Genomic DNA, 17,972 nt, shown 5'->3' with positions numbered 1-17,972 from the left:
GAAAAGCGTGGCATGATTGTATGGAAAGAAAGACCTTTCCAGATTGCTGTTCCTTTTAATCCCTGAATATCCTTTTGTTTAGTTTAATTTGCTTATAAGGACATCTCGGGACAAACAGAATAGTTGGAATTTAATTTCAGCATCAAGCTGTCATAATAAAGTTCAGTCTATCTTTCTGTACCCAAATTTGGATAATATCAGTGAGGAGAGATCTATTTTAATGTTCTTAACAACTCCCCCCCCCCTTCCATTTTAAAGGTACAACTTCAGTAAAAGTGCAGAAACACGTATTGATCTCCTCGCTTAGATCTTAACAGCCTGAGCGGCTGTAATACCTTGCTTACATCTGCCAGGTTTTTGTGCAATTTTGCAACATCTCCTTAATCCAGTGAGCATAAATAGAACATTTCAATCATATTTTGCTACCAGGAACCTAGAAGATAAAGCGCTTTTAAGACCTTGTTGAAAGAGACTGTATAAGATTGTGCATGATAAGATCGTCCTATAAGTAGACACCAAATGAGAAAACTTTTGTGCTCAGGTGAAATTTGTCGATAAAGATATTTCAAATAAATTACTTAGTGAGAACTCGAGCATTTTAAAACAATGAGCAGGTTACGTAACGGCCGGAAATATCAAAGCTGAAGTTTGATTGCCATGTAGATTTCTATGTGAGCTGCTGCACTAGTAAGATTAATGTGTTCTTTTGTCGTTTCTGACACCCTGTTCTAACACTCTTTTTCTGGTGGGGGAGGATCGGGCGGGGGGGAGAGAGGAGAGGGAAAAGTCTTATCTGCAAGCACTTTACTGGGATTGTGGTTAGCTTCAAATGCTATTGTCTGTTCTTACGGTTACAAGAACTAGAACGAATTGCTCTACTCCAGAGCCAGCTCGACTTACAGACTATGTGTACATACAATGGAACGGGTGTTTTTTAATACGATTGTGTAATGCAGGAAACAACATGGTTTTTTTTAGTCTCCCCTCCTCCCCCCTATTTCTCGAAGTATAACTTTTATATAGCACCATTCCACCCAAAGAACGTTGACAGATTCTGGGATAGATCCCAAGACAGTGTAAACTTAGCTCCAGTCCAGTCAGTGGGGTCCACTCGTGTAAAGCCCTGAGCACTTTCCTTTCCCACTGACTGCACTGGGACTGAAGGTATGCAGCATCTTGGAGGATCAGACCCTTTGTGAAAGGGACACTTCCATCGTGGATGAAGTGCAGCCCCCTCAGAGGGGGAAGGCAGCAGCGGTTGGTTAAGTCAGGAAGTGAAGAAGACTGCCGCCAATGGACACTGTGGGTGGGCTTTCAGCTAGGTAGAAAGTGGTAACCCCAATATTCTGGTTGGAAGCCAGCTTGGGTAACATCCTGACTCAAGAGGGGCCTTTATACATATAACAAGGGGTCAGGAGTTAATTACTGTGGGCGTGTCTACACTGACAATTAACAGCGCTGCAACTTTCTTGCTCAGGGGTGTGAAAAAACACCCCCCGGAGAGCAGCAAGTTGCAGCCCTTTAAAGCGCCCGTGTAAACAGTGCCCCAGCGCTGGGAGCTGCGCCCCTTGTTGAGGTGGGTTTCTTTAATGCGACCACACAAGGCACGTTAAAGCGCAGCCGCAGCATGCATCTCATGAAAAAGACGTCCCCTCCAGCAGCAAGTGTCCCCTAGTACCGTGCTATGGCTTTGGTTCAGTGCTGACTCTAAGAGGAGGGGGCCCTCTCCCCCAGCAGACTCCCTGCAGCACCTTGACATTTACTGAGAGATCTTGACTTGGCCTGTCCGTGTTAGCTGGAGGTTTGACAGGGCTCCAGCACAAGGCAGTGTGGCTGCAAGCATCTGGTTTTCTGGCAATCCCGCGATCCCTCGCATTCAAGTATTTTTCGTTTGGTGGTGTCCAAACTGTCTTAGAAACCTCAAGAACACAGTGTTCTAGTCCCTGTACAGAAATACTGATCAAACACATCATTTATCACTTGAGGGGAGGGTACTGTTCAGTGTAGTAAATATGCCCTCCTGGCATGCCTTATTCACCACATCCTTACAATGCATCAACACAGATGCATTTAAGCCATGTACCTGGTTCTGTGGCAGTGAAAGGGTTAAAAGAAGTTATCCAATGAACACCTTTATTTCCTCTTTAACTTGTGTAGTTATTGTTTGTGCTTTATTATTTTAAATCTGATTTGAAATTGTTTGCCTTTTATTGATATATTTACTTTATGGCGAGCATCAAGTGCTGTATTAAACAAGTAAATTGTGTTGTAAATGCCTTTGGTAATGTTTATTAATATTGACTAATCATGGAGCAATGAGCTCTGTTGCTAGCAAGCATAATATGTGGCAATACCATCTTGTCAAATAGCTCTGGGTAATACGAATTTGTACCAAAAAAAGAAAGACGTGAAACACACCATGAAGTTTTTCTTTTACTGGGCAGGAAGGGTGTACGGCTGGCTTGCTGGCTCCAGATGCTCATGATGCGTATCCACTGCTGTTCTCTCTCCCGAGATATCCTCAGTCCCCATACACACATACCACCTCGTCCCACACATTGGCCCAACCAACCTTGCTCCTAGTGGGCCTGGCTTAAATCTTGGTATCTCTAGTCAGGTTAATACTTTTTGTTCTCTGTCAAGGCACCATGTGTTTGGCTCCATCCTATCTTGACATTCCAGTCTAGAAATCAGAGAGGAAAAGTTTTTGTTGGCCAAAAAACAAAGTTCGTTTTTTGGGTTTTTTTTTAAGATAAGCGGATTGTTGGCCACATTGACAAATATTCCCCTTCCTTCTGCAGTAAAGATGCCCTAGCTTGCGTGTTAGTAACTTGTGTATCCACTATAGTGTAATACCTAGCTCTTACACCGTGCTTTTCACCTGTAGATCTCAAAGCATGTACAAAGGAGGTCGGTACCATTATCCCCATTTTACAGGTGGGGAAACTGAGGCACAGAGGAAGTGATTTGCTCAGCATCACCCAACAATCCTATGGCAGAGATGGGAATTGAATCCAAATCCCTGTATCCCAGTCCAGAGCTCTGTTAGGAAAGACAGCAGCAAGCCTTGTTGGGACCCAATCTTGTGGCACTGAAGTCAATGGGAGTTTCGCCATTGACTCCAAGATGAGTTATTAACCATTGTGCCTCTTAAACCCACCACCTCCATTATTATTATTTTTAAGTGAAAGGCAGTAAGGACCACGGGGCATCGCTTAACCCAGTCTGGTGCAAATGGACGGTTTAACATTGGAGTGCTGCTTGACTGAGTGATGACTCAAGATGAGTGCAAGAGTGTGTGTTTGTGTTTTCAGGGGTTGTCTCTTCCTTGGGAAAGATCTCAATTGGACACAGTGTTTTTGTTTCAAGCGTGTGACAGTCTGAGCACAGGCTATCTTTAGACATTACCCTGAAAGTAGCATTTGCACTGTATATGCCTACTCGGCTTTCTTACCACCCACCCTGCAACGGGATTGGGTAGAATCTCTCACACAGCTGTGGGGTATGAGAAATGGCAGGATGCAATTGGCGTGTGTGTGTCTGGGAGATACTTTCGAGATCTAGATAAGGGGAGGGAAGGGGGGGGGGTGGCAGTTTGCAGCAACGTTTGTTTGCCATGTGGACTCACCCATACTTCCAGGGTTTGGGGTTTGTCCCCATCCATACGTGGGCTGTAGGAAAGGCTGGGATTGTGGCCTTCCTTCCCCAGCAGCCGGGGTTAGTAGTTATCCTTAAAATTGTCTGGTAGTGACACCGCGCAGTAATCGTACAGCAAAGATTAGTGCCGAACGGTGTTTTATGGTCCCAGATTAGATTACTGATTTTTAAAGGCCCACACTAGTTTTTTTTCCTCATTATTTTATTTCTCCTCTTACCACTACAGAATGGAGTTAGGCACCAAAACAACTCTTACTTCTGCTTTTCCAGGCCTTAAAAAAAAATTAAAAACATGGTGGATAATCACCACATCCTGTAAATGTGTTTTTACCCGTAAATTAGTGATAAATCCTCGTCTTCACTCCAGTTTAAGTTAATTTTTACCTGGCAATTTTTGTTTAAATTATTAAAGTTGCATAAATGAATACGAAAGAAGAAGGTTACTTTGTGATATTTCTAATCGTTTGAAGATGTGTAGTCTCAACCTTTTAAAAACTGATGATGTCTGGGGCCACCATCTTCCCTGAGGGCAGCTTGGCTCTATCCTCTTTTGGAAACAATGGCCATTTTGAAAGAGGGCCACTTAACTAACAGGCTACGGTGAACTCAGTCCCAACTAGAATAAAATATGGTAGACATTTGGGAAAAGGGCCGTTCTTCATAGAATTCTTTGTAGAAGAATGTTTGTGAGCCTCGTTTAAAAAAAAAAATCTGAAGAAGTGTTTTTTTTTACCCACGAAAGCTTATGCCCAAATAAATCTGTTAGTCTTTAAAATGTCACTGGACTCCTAATTGTCCATAATTTTGTGGCTTGTTACTAGGGCCCAGCCACTGACTTTCAGGGTCTTCTGATGCTGGATAGCCAACTAAAGTGTCAATGGATCCCTGCTTTCTGGGATACGTATACCCTGCCCAGTTCTGCACAGAACTGTTTCATAGAATCAAAGGACTGGAAGGAACCTCGAGAGATTATCTAGTCCAGTCCCCTGCACTCGTGGCAGGACTAAGTATTATCTTGAGTTTGTAGTTTATACTTGGCACCAATGCAATAAAACATGTTTGTCTTATAACAAAGTGATAATAAATAGTGGATTTGATTAGAAGGTTGAGTAGGTCATTTGACTCTATCGTCGGATGAAAACATCAGCAAAGAACTCTTTTTATAGAATCTTATTTTGAAAGCTGCATGTGTTTTTGTTGTTAGACTCTTCCACTTCCATCTGTATGAAAAGATCACAATAAATGGGTGTGCATCTTTCTTAGGAAAATGTAGCAAACTTGGCTTGATAGCTTTTCAATGCTTGTGTCAACTACAAAGCATGGGCTGCTTCTAAACAATACATTTATCAACCTCTGACACTGTGAAATAGTCAAAGTTCATTTAATGTTTTCTGTTTAATGTTTCTGAGTGTAGTTGGCTCAACAATAGATGATCGTGAGTTAACTTTGGAACTTTGCCTTGCAATGTCAATGTGCGTGAGACTTGCGATTGACCAATAATTGGCCTTAAAAGGGGGTGGAGGAGAAGATGGATTTTGGGGGGTGGTTAGTGAATAACAGAAAACTGTGATTGAAAGAATTCTCTGGCTATAGCAGTGTGAGTTGAGGAGTGGAAAGAAGGCTCCTGTTTGCTAGGATACTGTATCCTCTTGTCAGGGTCATGATTGTCCATAGACTTCTGAGATTAGCGCATTCGTGTGCTTTATGCTGCCAGGGAGCAAGTGCCTTTAACATGTCACTTGCATTTTAATAATAACTTAATTTTTTTCTGGCTTGGGCAGCGCTGCTCACCAGATCTGCACAAGCAGTGTCTGCTAAATATTATTTAATCTAGTAGAGTGCACTAGGATCTACTGAATTGCTTTTGAGTGGGGTTGTTTCTTTAGGAAGAAGAATGAACATCCTTCCAGAAAGGAGTGGTTTGGGTTCTGAGCTAAATAGTGCAGAAAGCACGATCTTGATGCACTACCCATCTCTCCAGACTCTCCAATCTGGGCTCAACGGGGGAATCCAATTAAGTGAAATATATGTAAGGATTTTAGTGCCCTAAATATTCCCTACTTTTTCCCCTGTAATGCCCACCTTTCTAGTCAGATTCTGACCAAGGAGTGAATGAAAGCTTTGTTCAGTGCCACTTGTCATTAAACTTGTTGACTACATTTAAGCAAATTTGAACAGTAAAATACTAAAGCAGAAACTCTGCATCAAGCATCTGCTGCTTCAATTTCTGGGAACAGACATCGCTTTGCCCTGTTTCTGGGGGTGAACTTGCAAGACACTTAGCACCCTGCCTTTGCTCCTGCTGAGATAATAGGAGTTAAGGATGCTCATCTCAGGACCAGTTGTAGTAAAACTCTCCAGGATTCTGTCCCATCTGTACTGCTCTTGGGAGAAGCATTAGTGAGATATTTTTATTCCTTCCATCCTCCTCCTTCCCTTTGGTACTTAGCCTGGAGAGTCTCTCACGTGCAGTATTTTTAGCCAGAAGAGTGAGCTGTGTTTATGCTTCATCAGCACTCCAAACATCCAGCAACATCTGGATGGCACTTCTCAGCAGGGACCTTGCAGCCTACCTCTTGCCCCCCAATATGGACTCACCTACTGCAGTAGCAAGCAGGATTAGGGCAATGGAGTTCCTGCTGTTCGCTTTCCAAAGGGGCCACTCTTCTAATCTGCTTCTGAGCTCGCTGCTTTGGCTAGTGCTCGTCTGTTGCTACCCTTGGTCCAGGTGGTGTGAGATGCACGAATACATGTCATCGATGTACGTATCCTAACATTGCCCCCTCAATGGAAAGGACAGCGTTGATGTCCTTCATGAAGTATTTGTAGGGATGGGTACATCTCTAGCTCGCCATCTCTTCAGGGTTGCCAGGTGTCCAGTTTTCGACTGAAACGTCCTGTCAAAAAGGGAGCCTGGCATTAAAAGTCTGGTTTGTGTGGGGTTGGCAGGCTCCCTACCTGGCCCCATGCGGCTCCCGGGAAGCGGCGATGTGTCCCTGCGGCCATGGGGGCTCCACGCACTGCCCCAGTCCCTCCCTGAGCACCAGCTCTGCAGCTCCCATTGGGCGGGAACCACAGCCAATGGGAGCTGTGGGGGTGGTGCCTGTGGATAAGGGCAGCGAGTATGCTGCCTGGCCGCCCCTACGCCTGGGAGCTGAGGGACATGTCGCTACTTCCAGGGAGCTCCCCAAAGTAAATACAGCATGGAGCCTGGTCCCTGCACCCCCTCCTGCGCCCCTGCCCCAGCCTTGAGCTCCCTCCTGCACCCCAAGCCCATCACCCCCTATCCCCCCCAGAGCCCGCACCCCAAGCCAGACCCCTCCCCCTCGCACCCCAACCTCCTGTCTCAGCCTGGAGCTCCCCCCCCCCACTCCCTGAACCCCTCATTTCTGGTCCTTCCCTGAAGTCCGCACCCCCAGCTGGAGCCCTCACTCCCTCCTGCACCCCAATCCCCTGCCCCAGCCTGGTAAAAATGAGCAAGTGAGTGAGGGTGGGGGAGAGTGAGTGACAGAGGGAGGAAGGATGGAGTGAGCGGGGTCTCGGAGAAGGACCAGGGCCTTGGGGAAGGGGCGGGGTAGGAGATGGGGAAAGGGTGTTCGGCTTTGTGCATTAGAAAGTTGGCAACCCTAGTAAGAGTTCTGATCCTTTTATTACTAAAAGGGGCTTGCAGTCCCTCTAGAAATTTCACAAGAGTAATTTTTCTCATTCAGCTTTAATTGCTTCATGGTGTCACTGTGGTTTGCCTGTAGGGTTTCTGTTTCTGGACAAAGGCAGGTAGGATAGGTGCTTTGTAAACAAACCAGTTAGGGGAAGGAAAAGCAAAACCCTACAGGATCCTTCTTCCTAAAATGCCAGAACTGAAACTTTCTGAACTTCACTAAAGCAAGCTTTGGGGAGAAGATTCAAGCAGGCTTCCCACATGCTCCTCAGATAAAGCAGCTCTCCTTTTCCCTTTGCTCAAAGGACACCCAAGAAATGACTTCCCTTTTAGCAACCTTGATAGCAGAGTAGGCCTCGATGGTTGAATATTCTGGCTGAGCCTCCTCATTGCTGTTGGCCAGCAGAAGTCCCATTTTTCCCCCTGTCCCTACAGCTGTCTAGCTTTATATGAAACAAGTATATCTGTGATTTGTGTTCCTGCTGAGCTAATGAGAAAATTCACGGATAATGTGTAGATTTCATGAAATATTCAAAAGGTCTCAGTGTTAACATTTTAAATAAACCTTTTTCCCCTTCCCCCAAACAAGCAAGAGGACTAATCCGTCTCTGTTTTTCCCTAGGAAGCTGCACAGTGGTATGAAGACTTATGGATGTGAGTTGTGTGGGAAACGATTCTTGGATAGCTTGCGGCTCCGAATGCACTTACTGGCTCACTCAGGTAGGTTTAGAGACTTCGATGTTCCGTTAGGGACTGCTGCCTCTGTCATATTGACCCAAATCTATTGAAACTCCCCGACAAACTTTAACAGTGCACGCATGTGTGTAGGACAGGGGATTATTTTAACCATTTTAGAATGGTAAATTATGACTATATTCCCTTTTAATTCCAGAGCCGGTTACATTCATTTTCAGAGGTTTTGTTTTCAGCTCTTTAACTGGGGAAATATTTGCAGGTCCTCAGCAGCCTGGAATAACAGACTTGGACTACTGCATGGCTGAGTGCTATTCGATTGCCTCCATCCACTTCGGCCACAATATTGGAGTGGTTTTCCTGTGTGTGTGTGTGTGTACCGTATTTGCCACGTACAGGCACCCACTGCAGTTTCATGAGCAAAACTGTTGCAAAATTAGGCACTCCGTCTAATGAATCTAACTATTGGGTTCAAATTATGCAGGCCCTTTAATTAAATAGATATAGAAAGGTTGGAATGCTAAACTAGTGAGAAGATGACGTGTTTTGCAAGTTAATTTAGTCTGAAATTCCTATTGGGCATAGAGTCCCATATACAATTAGTTTTTCTATTTAAAAAAAAATGCAGGCAGCCATTGGATCCATTTGCTCAAAGGTAAAGTGTACATACGAATTCATGTCTCATTCATTCAAGGGTAAATCACTTAGGGTATGTTCATACTGCTCACGAAGCCTGGGTGCTTACTCCGGTTTGAGCTCATGCCCCACGCTTCCGTCCACACACACAAATCAGTCTGTCTCGGGTCAGCAAACACTCAAGACCAAGGCCCTGCAATACTGCTAGGGAGGTGGGTCAGAGCCCAAGTCCCACTGTGACTCAGGTCCAAGCCTTGTCATTTTGGAGGTCTGGACGCGAGACAAGTTGCTGTCCTGAGTCAGAAGGTCTCTGTAGTGTAGTATGGCTCCAAGACCTGGCTCCAGCAATCGTAAAGCCAAGTTTACAGACACACAAGTGCAGGCTTGGAAACATCGAGTCCACAAGCCCAGGTCCCACAGACCTAAACTTAGTGTGCAGTGTAGACATAACTGCAACACTACCAAAAAAAAATCCCTGCAGCAGTGAGTCTGAGCCTATGTCAACTGACTCAAGTTCGCAGGGCTTGTGTTAGGGAGCTAAAAATAGCAGTGTAGACATCCCTGCTCAGGCTGGAGCCTGGGCTCTGAAACCCAGTCAGGGGGGAGGGTCTTGGCCAGAGTAGGAACACCTATATTGTTGTCTTTAGCCCTGTAGTGCAAGCCCGAGTCAGCTGACCTGGGCTCTGAGATTCTGCTGTGGGGGTTTTTTGCAGTGTGGACACACCCTTAGAGTCCACATGAGTTTACAAGGCTGCACATTTGGAGTAATTTTGGAAGGATGCTAGCATCACTGTAGAACTTTCTGCCATATGGTCTGTAGGAATAATCACAGGGTGGAGAGTCAGAAGGCAGTGAGTTCTAATCCTTCCTCTGCTATTCCCTCCCTATGTGGCCTTGGGCAAGTCACTGCACTTTCTGTTTGTTTGTTTTATTTTAGTGCCTAAGAGCCCTAGTCATGGACCAGGCCCTCATTGTGCTAGGCACTGTACAAACACAGAACAAATGGTCCATTTCCCCACCTGTAAAATGGCGACAATTAATACTTACTCGCCTACCTCCATAAAATGCTAAGTGTTATAATTCCTGCCAGTGCTTTAATCGTGAATGGTAATAAGTATGAGAGACCAGATGCAGGATAATTTCCTAACTCAAGTTCATGCATCTCATGGAAGTGCTGCTTCTGTCCTTGTTCTTTAAGCACTGAGAGCGGCTTCTGCCATTCTGGTTGGGTCAGAGTGGGAACCGAAGCACACAGATATCTCCTAGCAGATGACTCCTGGATCGTTGATCATGGATCAGTGAATCTCCTCTGACATACACCAGCAGCACATGTGCTCTAGAGGTCCTGACAGGGCTAGAATAAACACGATCATCTGACCATAGACATGCAAACAAATGTGGGATAAATGAAGAGATTGTGCACAATAAGTACAATCAGTTTTTTCAAATGCTTCATAAATTGTTTTCTGTGGAAGATGAGCACACGCTGTCTCTCTCTTACTCCTCTGTTTTTTTGTGTTTTTTTTTTCCCTGCAGTCTGTGCTTGGTCCTGAGTATTGACTACTATATTTCTTTTAATCTTGATGCATGAGAAATTAGACTTGGAGGGGGAAGAGGGCTGCATGGCACATGGGGAGTAAGACAGCAAGCTCTCGGGCACAATTTCAAAGCTGGCCATAAGGCACCAGTGAACTGAGTTTGAGAGGAACTCAGAATAGTCTCCAAGGGTCTCTTCTCCTTGGCACAGAACTACCCAGCAACATGGCATAATTGGCAGCCTTTGCTTAAGGGGGAGGCCTGCGGCTGGAATAAGGGAAGCAGGTCATGAGTGAGATACCCCAGCAGGTCTGGTCACGTAGGGGCTTGCGCAGAGCTAAGCAGTGTTGCGCCTGGCTTTCCCCATTGCTCTGTGTTGATGGAGGGTGGGCAGCTAGATGCTGCAAGAGGACTCGTCATACACATGGTGAGAGTGGTTGAGGAGGGCTGGTTTTTCCTGTCGTGAAAATAGGGGATGATCCGGTTCCATTATATCCAAGCCACTCAAGTCTGGAGGTTTGTTTGGGATTGTCCCAGTCTCTAAAAGAGAAATTCTCCTGACCCAATAAGAGCTCACACCTCTGAGTCCCAGCTTTGAGAGCCTGGCCCTAAATTAGCTGAACTTTCAGCTGTCCCGCGGGGAGGAGTTAGGGGCAGCTGAGTACCTCCCGCGAGAAGGGCATGAATTGGGGGGCGTGGTGCTGCTGGGAGGTGGATGACAGACACTAGAGCCAGGAATCGCGCAGCTGCTATCCAGGTTTCTTCCCAGAGCTCTGGCAATTCACCTTGCTCCCTTCCTCTGGCACCTCTGCCCCTTTTACTTATGGGCCTCTCCTCAACATTCAGTGTCAGGTGCACGAATAGTCTCTGGAATACCAATGCACCCCAGAACCCCACTGCACAGTAACCTGGCACAAATACTGAATGGTATTGCGGTAATACCTAGAATGCTGCTTGTGCAAGGCGCTGTACAGACAGAGTGAAGATCTGTTTGTTGTTCCTCCTCTCCAACCTCTCTTGTCACCCAAGGCTGACTCTGAACTCCTGGTGCATGATGGTGATCGTAGTCAATTTATTAGACTATCTGCCACACCTGGATCCTCCCACATGCATGAGTTTGGCATTCCAAATGGAAATGAATCCATCCGCTGTCTAGCTGTATTTCCCTGACACCCTGCCTCTCAAAAAACCAAGAGCAATAACTCTTGTGCTACTGTTTCCTTCTGTGTTTGGTCCTGGATATTGACTGCTGTATTTCTGTTAATCTTGATGCATGAGAAATTAGACTTGAAGACTTTTCTTCTGTGTTTCCTGTACCTAGGCTAGTGTTCCTTCATATATATCTGAGAGTCTGCTGTGACTGGCTTTATAAAGAGAGTCCGGTTACAGATTTTATTCTAAAAAATACTAGATATAAATCAATGAAAAGACAATGGCCCCTTTTTATTTCTGCCTTTAAGGCCTGATCCCGCACGCACTTCACTCAGCATGGTCCTTATTCTCAGGAGTAGGCGACTTGCCTCCCTTTGTCCTTCTCACAGTATCAAACACTACTCCCAGCCATAAGTATTTGCAGGATTGGATCCTCTGATTTGTTGTCATTTTAATTGGGCCAGATTCTGACTGGCGTTACCATCCGGTGTATATTCCCGGAGTCGCTCCCCTGAAGCCAACAGAGTTAATCCAGGTGGCACTTGCTGTGCCCTAGGCAACGGTGCCAGCTGTCTAGTGAGGAATAGACACTGTCCGGGGAGGGTGCGTTGCTTGCCGCCTCTGAGGTCCTGGCTAATACCTGGCATTGTGGCAGGCCGTGTGTACTGCACTTAGCATCTCAGCTGTGTTTTCCCTTCCCCCTCCTCCTCCTCCATCCTCCCCCTTTTTTGGCTTGCACTGCCTGTGTGTGTTGTTGTCGTTTTGGCCCCATGCCAATCCCTGGCGGGCTGCCAGCCTTGTGGGTACAGTATGTACAGTGAACATTGAGCCAAGTTTGTCATCATACAAGATTAATTTTTTTTCTAATCTGTCTGGGGTTGGGTGAAATCCGAGGGTGGGGGGAGGCAGAAGGAGCTGTTTGAACGCTCGAAAACAGCCGCATTAAATTCCAGCACTGTTATTTATTAAAACACGAGACCTTTGCACCTCTTCTTTTCCTTTCTTCCCCCCGCACCCCCCCACCATGAAATGAGGTCGTGTTGGATCCACAACATGAGGTTATGTTTTCAGTGACTAGCATGCTAAAATTAAATCTCCTAAATCCAGTTTTCATTGTCCAAATGGACAATTTTGTTGAATTAGAAGTTTGCCCTGTAGGAGACCCTTATGATTTGGGGTCCTCCCCCACACCTCAAAAGGCCGTAGATGATGGCAGTAGTAAATGTTCCATTTAATTGAAGTTTTTCCATTTCAGTCGGAATGTGTTCAACTAATCAAATGTTTGAGGGATACCTGATGATAAAGAGAAGTTTAATTAATGAACAATAAACTAACGAATTAACTAACGAGATTCTTCTGGCCTGTCCCGGTTCTGTGACTCCTATCAAGGTCATATTGTACTGTAATGCAGGGCTGGGGGGCGGCGCTTGGGGAGGGATGAGCACTAAATCGGTGCTTATTTTATAACGTACAGTTCAATTCATGTCGTCTTTCACATGACCTGCTGTCAGTTCCGGTGATGTGCTGGGGAAAATCTTTTTTGGGGGTTTCCAGTCATAGGGAAAGGAGAAATGCTCTGATGCAGCTCTGGGAGATCAGTTAGAAAGTTTTTCCTCTCTTTCTCCCACTTTTAGGTTTCTCTGGGAAGCTGAGAGACTGTAGGGCTGGATCTGCAGCTGGTATAAATAGACAGCGCTCCAGTATCTGGCCCTCACTCTGGTGCTAAGTTCAATATCTACCCATTTTATATAGCAAGAAAAAGAGCAAGAGGGGTGAATCTGCACCGTTGCCACCTCTTCCAGTGTTTTCGTCAGTCTCACAATATTTGGTGGTCTTTCTTAAAGCTCCAGCTGCTGAAATTAGATTGCTTGACAAGCTCGGCTTTGTTTATTTTTAAGTTTTCTAGCCCTCAGAGTTGTGGAGAAAAGCTGGAAACTGTGATCATTAAATATTCCAATGCCAGAAGGCAAACAGAACCCAACTGTTGTTTGTTTTTTTTTAATCTCATGATTTTTAAGCAAATCACACGATTTTTGAACATTTGGAGTTGGCAGTTGTGCACGTGTTTGACCCATGTCGTCACTTTTATATAAGGAGAAGAAAACACTTGAATTAGAAACGAAGGCTGCTGTGTCTAATTCCATCTCCCTAAAATGTCCTTCCAGATCATTACCCCTTTTTTTTTTTTTTTTTTTCAGTCCAGATATCCATTTTCTTTAGTCTTTTGATGCAGTCTTGTCTCTGAGGTCTGGTCATACATCCCATTTTCCTGCTTTTATGAATATGCTCATGGAATGCCTTCCTAAAAATAAACTTTAACGAGTGCTGGAGCTCAGTTATGAGGTGTATGGGCTCAGTGCATGAAATACTGGAGGGAATTCTAAGCCCTGTGCTAGGCAGCTAAGTCTAGAGGATCCCTTCTGGCCTTAGAATTTGATGTTATGAATGCTCTCACTGAACTGGTCTATAAAGCCATTGTCCTCGCCATATCAGAACCCACCTCTGCTGTGACACCTGCTACTAATGGCCAAGAACAGGTGCAGGGGATGGTTTGATACTGTTCTGTTTTTTAATGTTAGTTTTGTCCCCATCCATCCTCCCTTTGCATATGGTTTTCCATTGACCTGAGAGCTCTTTGGAACTTGGCTCCTGTATTCCTATATGAGTGGATAGGCCATAGCACTTACTACTGGTGTATTGCAGAATGTGGATCATAGGCAAATAGAGCTAAAATGCTTACATGTATAGGGGTTGTTGTGACACTGTGAAAAGCAGAGAGGGAGAGAGTGGGGACATGGTCTGGAGAAGTGCGACCCTCCATTTAGGAGTGTGTTTCTCATGGAATAGTGTGTGCATAAGTATTGCATGTATGTATAGCATAATTATAATCGTTACAAAACTGCAAGGCAAACCCTATTGTTAATACTGTGTTCAGGGTGTTCTGGCAATATTAACTTGGCAGTATTACACATGCAGTATATTTTAAGCTAAAATATGGTATAAACGTAGTTTATTTAGGTTTACATTTAATGAGGGACAAAGTAGTGAAGAGCCTTAAATGTGTTCCATAGGGTTGAGTTAAGGTTGCTCTCTTAATTAGAGGTGGGTCTTAAGAAACGTTAAAGTTTAAATCTTTTTCCTCCCAGGAAAAGAAAAGAGGGCGGGAGGCGGGAAAGGAAAAATCTCAAGCTATTTGGAACATACAGTTTACATGCTCCATTGACTTAATGAGCAGAGTTTGAGTTCTCTGAACCAACAAATGCTAGCTACACATATATGCATCTCTTTTTAAGTGAATGTGTATAGCCTTGATCCAAAACACCTCTGCATGCTCAGGTTGCAGTTAGCAAGTCGCCAGTATTGGGCTTCATTGTAGACTTAAGTTTTTTCTTCAAACCACACCAAGGCCTAGTTGTTACGGAGGAAGATGGCCAGGGCAAATTCCATGCTTCCAGCTTCAGCTCTTGGTGCTTGTAACTTTTGTTTATGAGAGAATGGTTCCCCGCCCCCAGTCCAAAATGGAGATGAGGAGAGTGCAAACAGAGCCCCCATTTCCTCCCCCCCAAACAAAACACTTCTCCTCCATGTAAAGACCAGTCCTGGACTTAGTGAGCTCAGAAGGGGAATGTTTCAAAAAGTTACCAATGTATTAAAACGAGAGAGTGCCTCAGGAGGCACCCATTGTAAAGAGTGTGTTGCGTATGAGAGAGAGAAAACTACACACTTTCTAATCCACTGATCCATCATGCAATCCCAAACAGGCAACGCCAAGGAACACTGCTTGCAAAGGTGTGATTCCTTGTTTTAATTATTGTTTTGAACGCTCAGGTGTTCATTCAAGATTTTGTAACCCTGCACTGGCAGATTCTCCATCTTAAAATAATGCCCTAAGCATGACCGTGTTGTTCGTTGACTTAATTCCATTGTGCTGCTTAGCAGGTCAGTGACTGTGACGTGGCCCAGGGCAGCGGAGAGTCGCATTTCCGGCCAGACTGCTGCTAATGACACAGTTGTGGCAAGGAGACAAAGGTGGCCAGTCTGGGGTTATGTGCCTAGAAATGACTCCTAAGCTGCAGCCAGCGTTCACCTCTGAGCAGGCCTCAGGCTGCCTGTTTGATTTCAGTGAAGGAGAGGCAAGTCTGCCCACAGCCTGGCCCTACTGAACTAAATCCCGTTTGTGGCACGTAGTGTCACAGCCAGAACTAAAATTCCATGGCATCTCATCTTTAAGGAGCACAGGAATTCTGCCCGTGGGGGGCAGTGGTAGTAATTTTTATCTTGCACCCTGTTTTAAGGGCAGCCAAAATCTGAGCCCAGCTTTTTAGCCACTAAGAAAAGTTGACCTGGCTACAGTGTGGGGAAGGGTTGAATTGGGATTAGGGACATGCAGGGGGTTAGAGAGCTCTTGAGGATGAGGGGAAGCCAGTCCCTGGAAGCGTGTGCGCACATGGTGTGGCGGTGAGATGAGATTTTGGGATCTTCTTCTCCCAGGTTGCTATTGCTCTAGCTCTAGTCGGATTCTGACACCCGAAGCAGAGAAGCTGCCTCTTCCTTCCTTCCGTCCAGTGTATAATCTGCATGACAGGAAGGCGAGGTGATGCAGGCGTTCTGACTTCAGCTGCCGATGTGACAAGAGTAAAGGAGAATCCTGACAGCTGAAATCTGGGGCCTGGCATCAAGGAGCAGAAAGGCTGCAACAAAAGCAGTGGCAAAATGCGTGGTGCAAAGATGCCCAAGGTTCACTAGCCACCTCCTTTCATTGGCTGTGTTGTGCAATCACCAACCCCGTGCCCTCCCCCGCTCTGCTGGCGTGCCCCACGATCGTCGTGTGTCCTAGTGGGCTGGTTTTATCCAGCCAAGATCTAAAGCTGTGGTTAATTCATTTGCTACCAGTCTCTAATAAATGCAAACTTTTCTTCCTCTTCATGTTCTGCGCTTATCTCCTTATTAAGCGTTGAGCTACAGAAGATGTTTTCTCGTGAAGTATCTGAGATGTTCATCTTGGAATTAAGCTGCCTCCCTCTCTGGTGCCTTTTAAAAATGTTGTTGTTTGCTGAAGTCGGTGTGTGCATCAATGCAAAGTTAAGAAAAAAGGGAAGCGCTGAGATTCTTTGGAGATTGTTCACCCTCCCTCTTCCCCTTTCTCCCTCCCTTTTTGCATTTTGGCTGGCATCCCAAATTTATTCCCAGAGTGATGTCATCGGCTTGCCGGCAGGTCTGGATGTTCTGCCAGCATTCCAGAGAGTTTATGATCATTCGCAGATGTGCATCCAAGAACACACTGTACCCAAAGCAGAAATTAATGCAGGCTTGACTGCTGTCCAACCCTCATACACAGGAGAGAGGAAAAAAAGAAAACAAACTGTTTAATGCTGTTTATAAATTATACACTGGCTGATGAAATATACATTTCTTTTCCCCCAGCCCCTCCCTGCCTTCCTTTTCTGCCTCAAGAGTCTAAGATGAGACTGGAAGAATATGGTTTGCTTTTTAGCTCCTGTTTTGGCTGGAGTCCTAGCCCCTGCTGCTGATCCAGAGCCAGGGTATTTTTCCCCTTTACCTGATGAAATACGTTTATTTTGCAGCCATCACTACTCCTCCCCCTCTTTTGGATGCTTTTTGTTATTCAAGGTGTTCTGCTAAGCATTATGCATCGAGTGTAATGCCAGGACCCATTACACCATAGTGTGCTCTGTAGCAAATAAATCTTATGCACATCTGTCTACATTAATACTGCTAAATATATGTGATCATCCTACTGTAACCCATTTTCTCTCTGGTTTCTCATCATGCATGCGAGATGGGAAAGTTCTGAAAGTTCACTGTAGGCTGCGGTATTAGAAAACATTCCCTCCCTCCTGAAAAGGAGAACATAAACATGCTCAGGACTCTGCATCCAGATTTGGGGTGATGTTGCTGATCAGACCATCCTCCCCCTCTCCCCAAGATGCGTTCTTTAAATTCCTCCCCATGTTGTGTGCAATCCATTTACATGGCTTTTGTGTTTTTTAATACTGCTAATGTTTATCATTTGCCCAACAGGCTTGACACATTTTGTTTCCTGTAGAGTATCGCAGCTTTAAAGCCCCCTTGTTGCTAAGTAGCAGCCTCCCTGTACTGTAATGGGCTGATTTTGTATTCTGTTCAGCACTGTATCTTATTTTTGTATGCAAGACAAAGTGTTTTGATGGAGGACGATTGCAGAAGTGTCTGGAGGCTGTTTGGAGTTTTATGGGCTGTACAGTACACTGTGTGCTTTCTGAACAGAACACAGGCTGTTGAATTTTGGATTGGATTTGTCATTTTTTCCCCTCTGAGAGGAGGCTGTCAGATAGAACATTACTTGAGGGGTGGAGAGAAAAGTGGAAATTGTGTAATAACCTCTATTTTTCGCTAAACCGAAATTATTTTTTTAGTCCCAAAATAGTCCCACAAATTCATAAGCTGCTATGGGGGGAGGAACAGGCTAATGAAGTTGATGATATGACATGGTTGGTGCTTAGTCAAATGCCTTTCCGTCTCTTGTATTCCTTTTCTCTGAATTCTAAGCTTTCCCCTTCATGTGGGGTTTACTTCTTTTTAAATGGCTGGTGGGCTGGCGGGAGCACTTTTTTTAGAGGCGGGACGCCAAAGGGCCAAA

At 45.1% G+C, this 17,972-nt stretch overlaps 1 protein-coding gene across 3 annotated transcripts in view; it reads left to right on the top strand.

Moving 5' to 3' along the window:
* Nucleotides 1–17,972, top strand: part of ZBTB16 (zinc finger and BTB domain containing 16) — a 166,588-nt gene that overhangs the window by 70,997 nt on the left and 77,619 nt on the right. For all 3 annotated transcript variants that reach the window (XM_074936695.1, XM_074936694.1, XM_074936696.1), the window contains one exon: nt 7,938–8,035. In XM_074936695.1, coding sequence (XP_074792796.1) covers nt 7,938–8,035 — 98 coding nt within the window. The remainder of the gene's footprint in view (nt 1–7,937; nt 8,036–17,972) is intronic.

The sequence above is a fragment of the Natator depressus genome, chromosome 22 (assembly GCF_965152275.1).
Source record: "Natator depressus isolate rNatDep1 chromosome 22, rNatDep2.hap1, whole genome shotgun sequence".
NCBI classification, from domain to species: domain Eukaryota; kingdom Metazoa; phylum Chordata; order Testudines; family Cheloniidae; genus Natator; species Natator depressus.
This window is presented reverse-complemented; position numbering and strand designations above follow the sequence as displayed.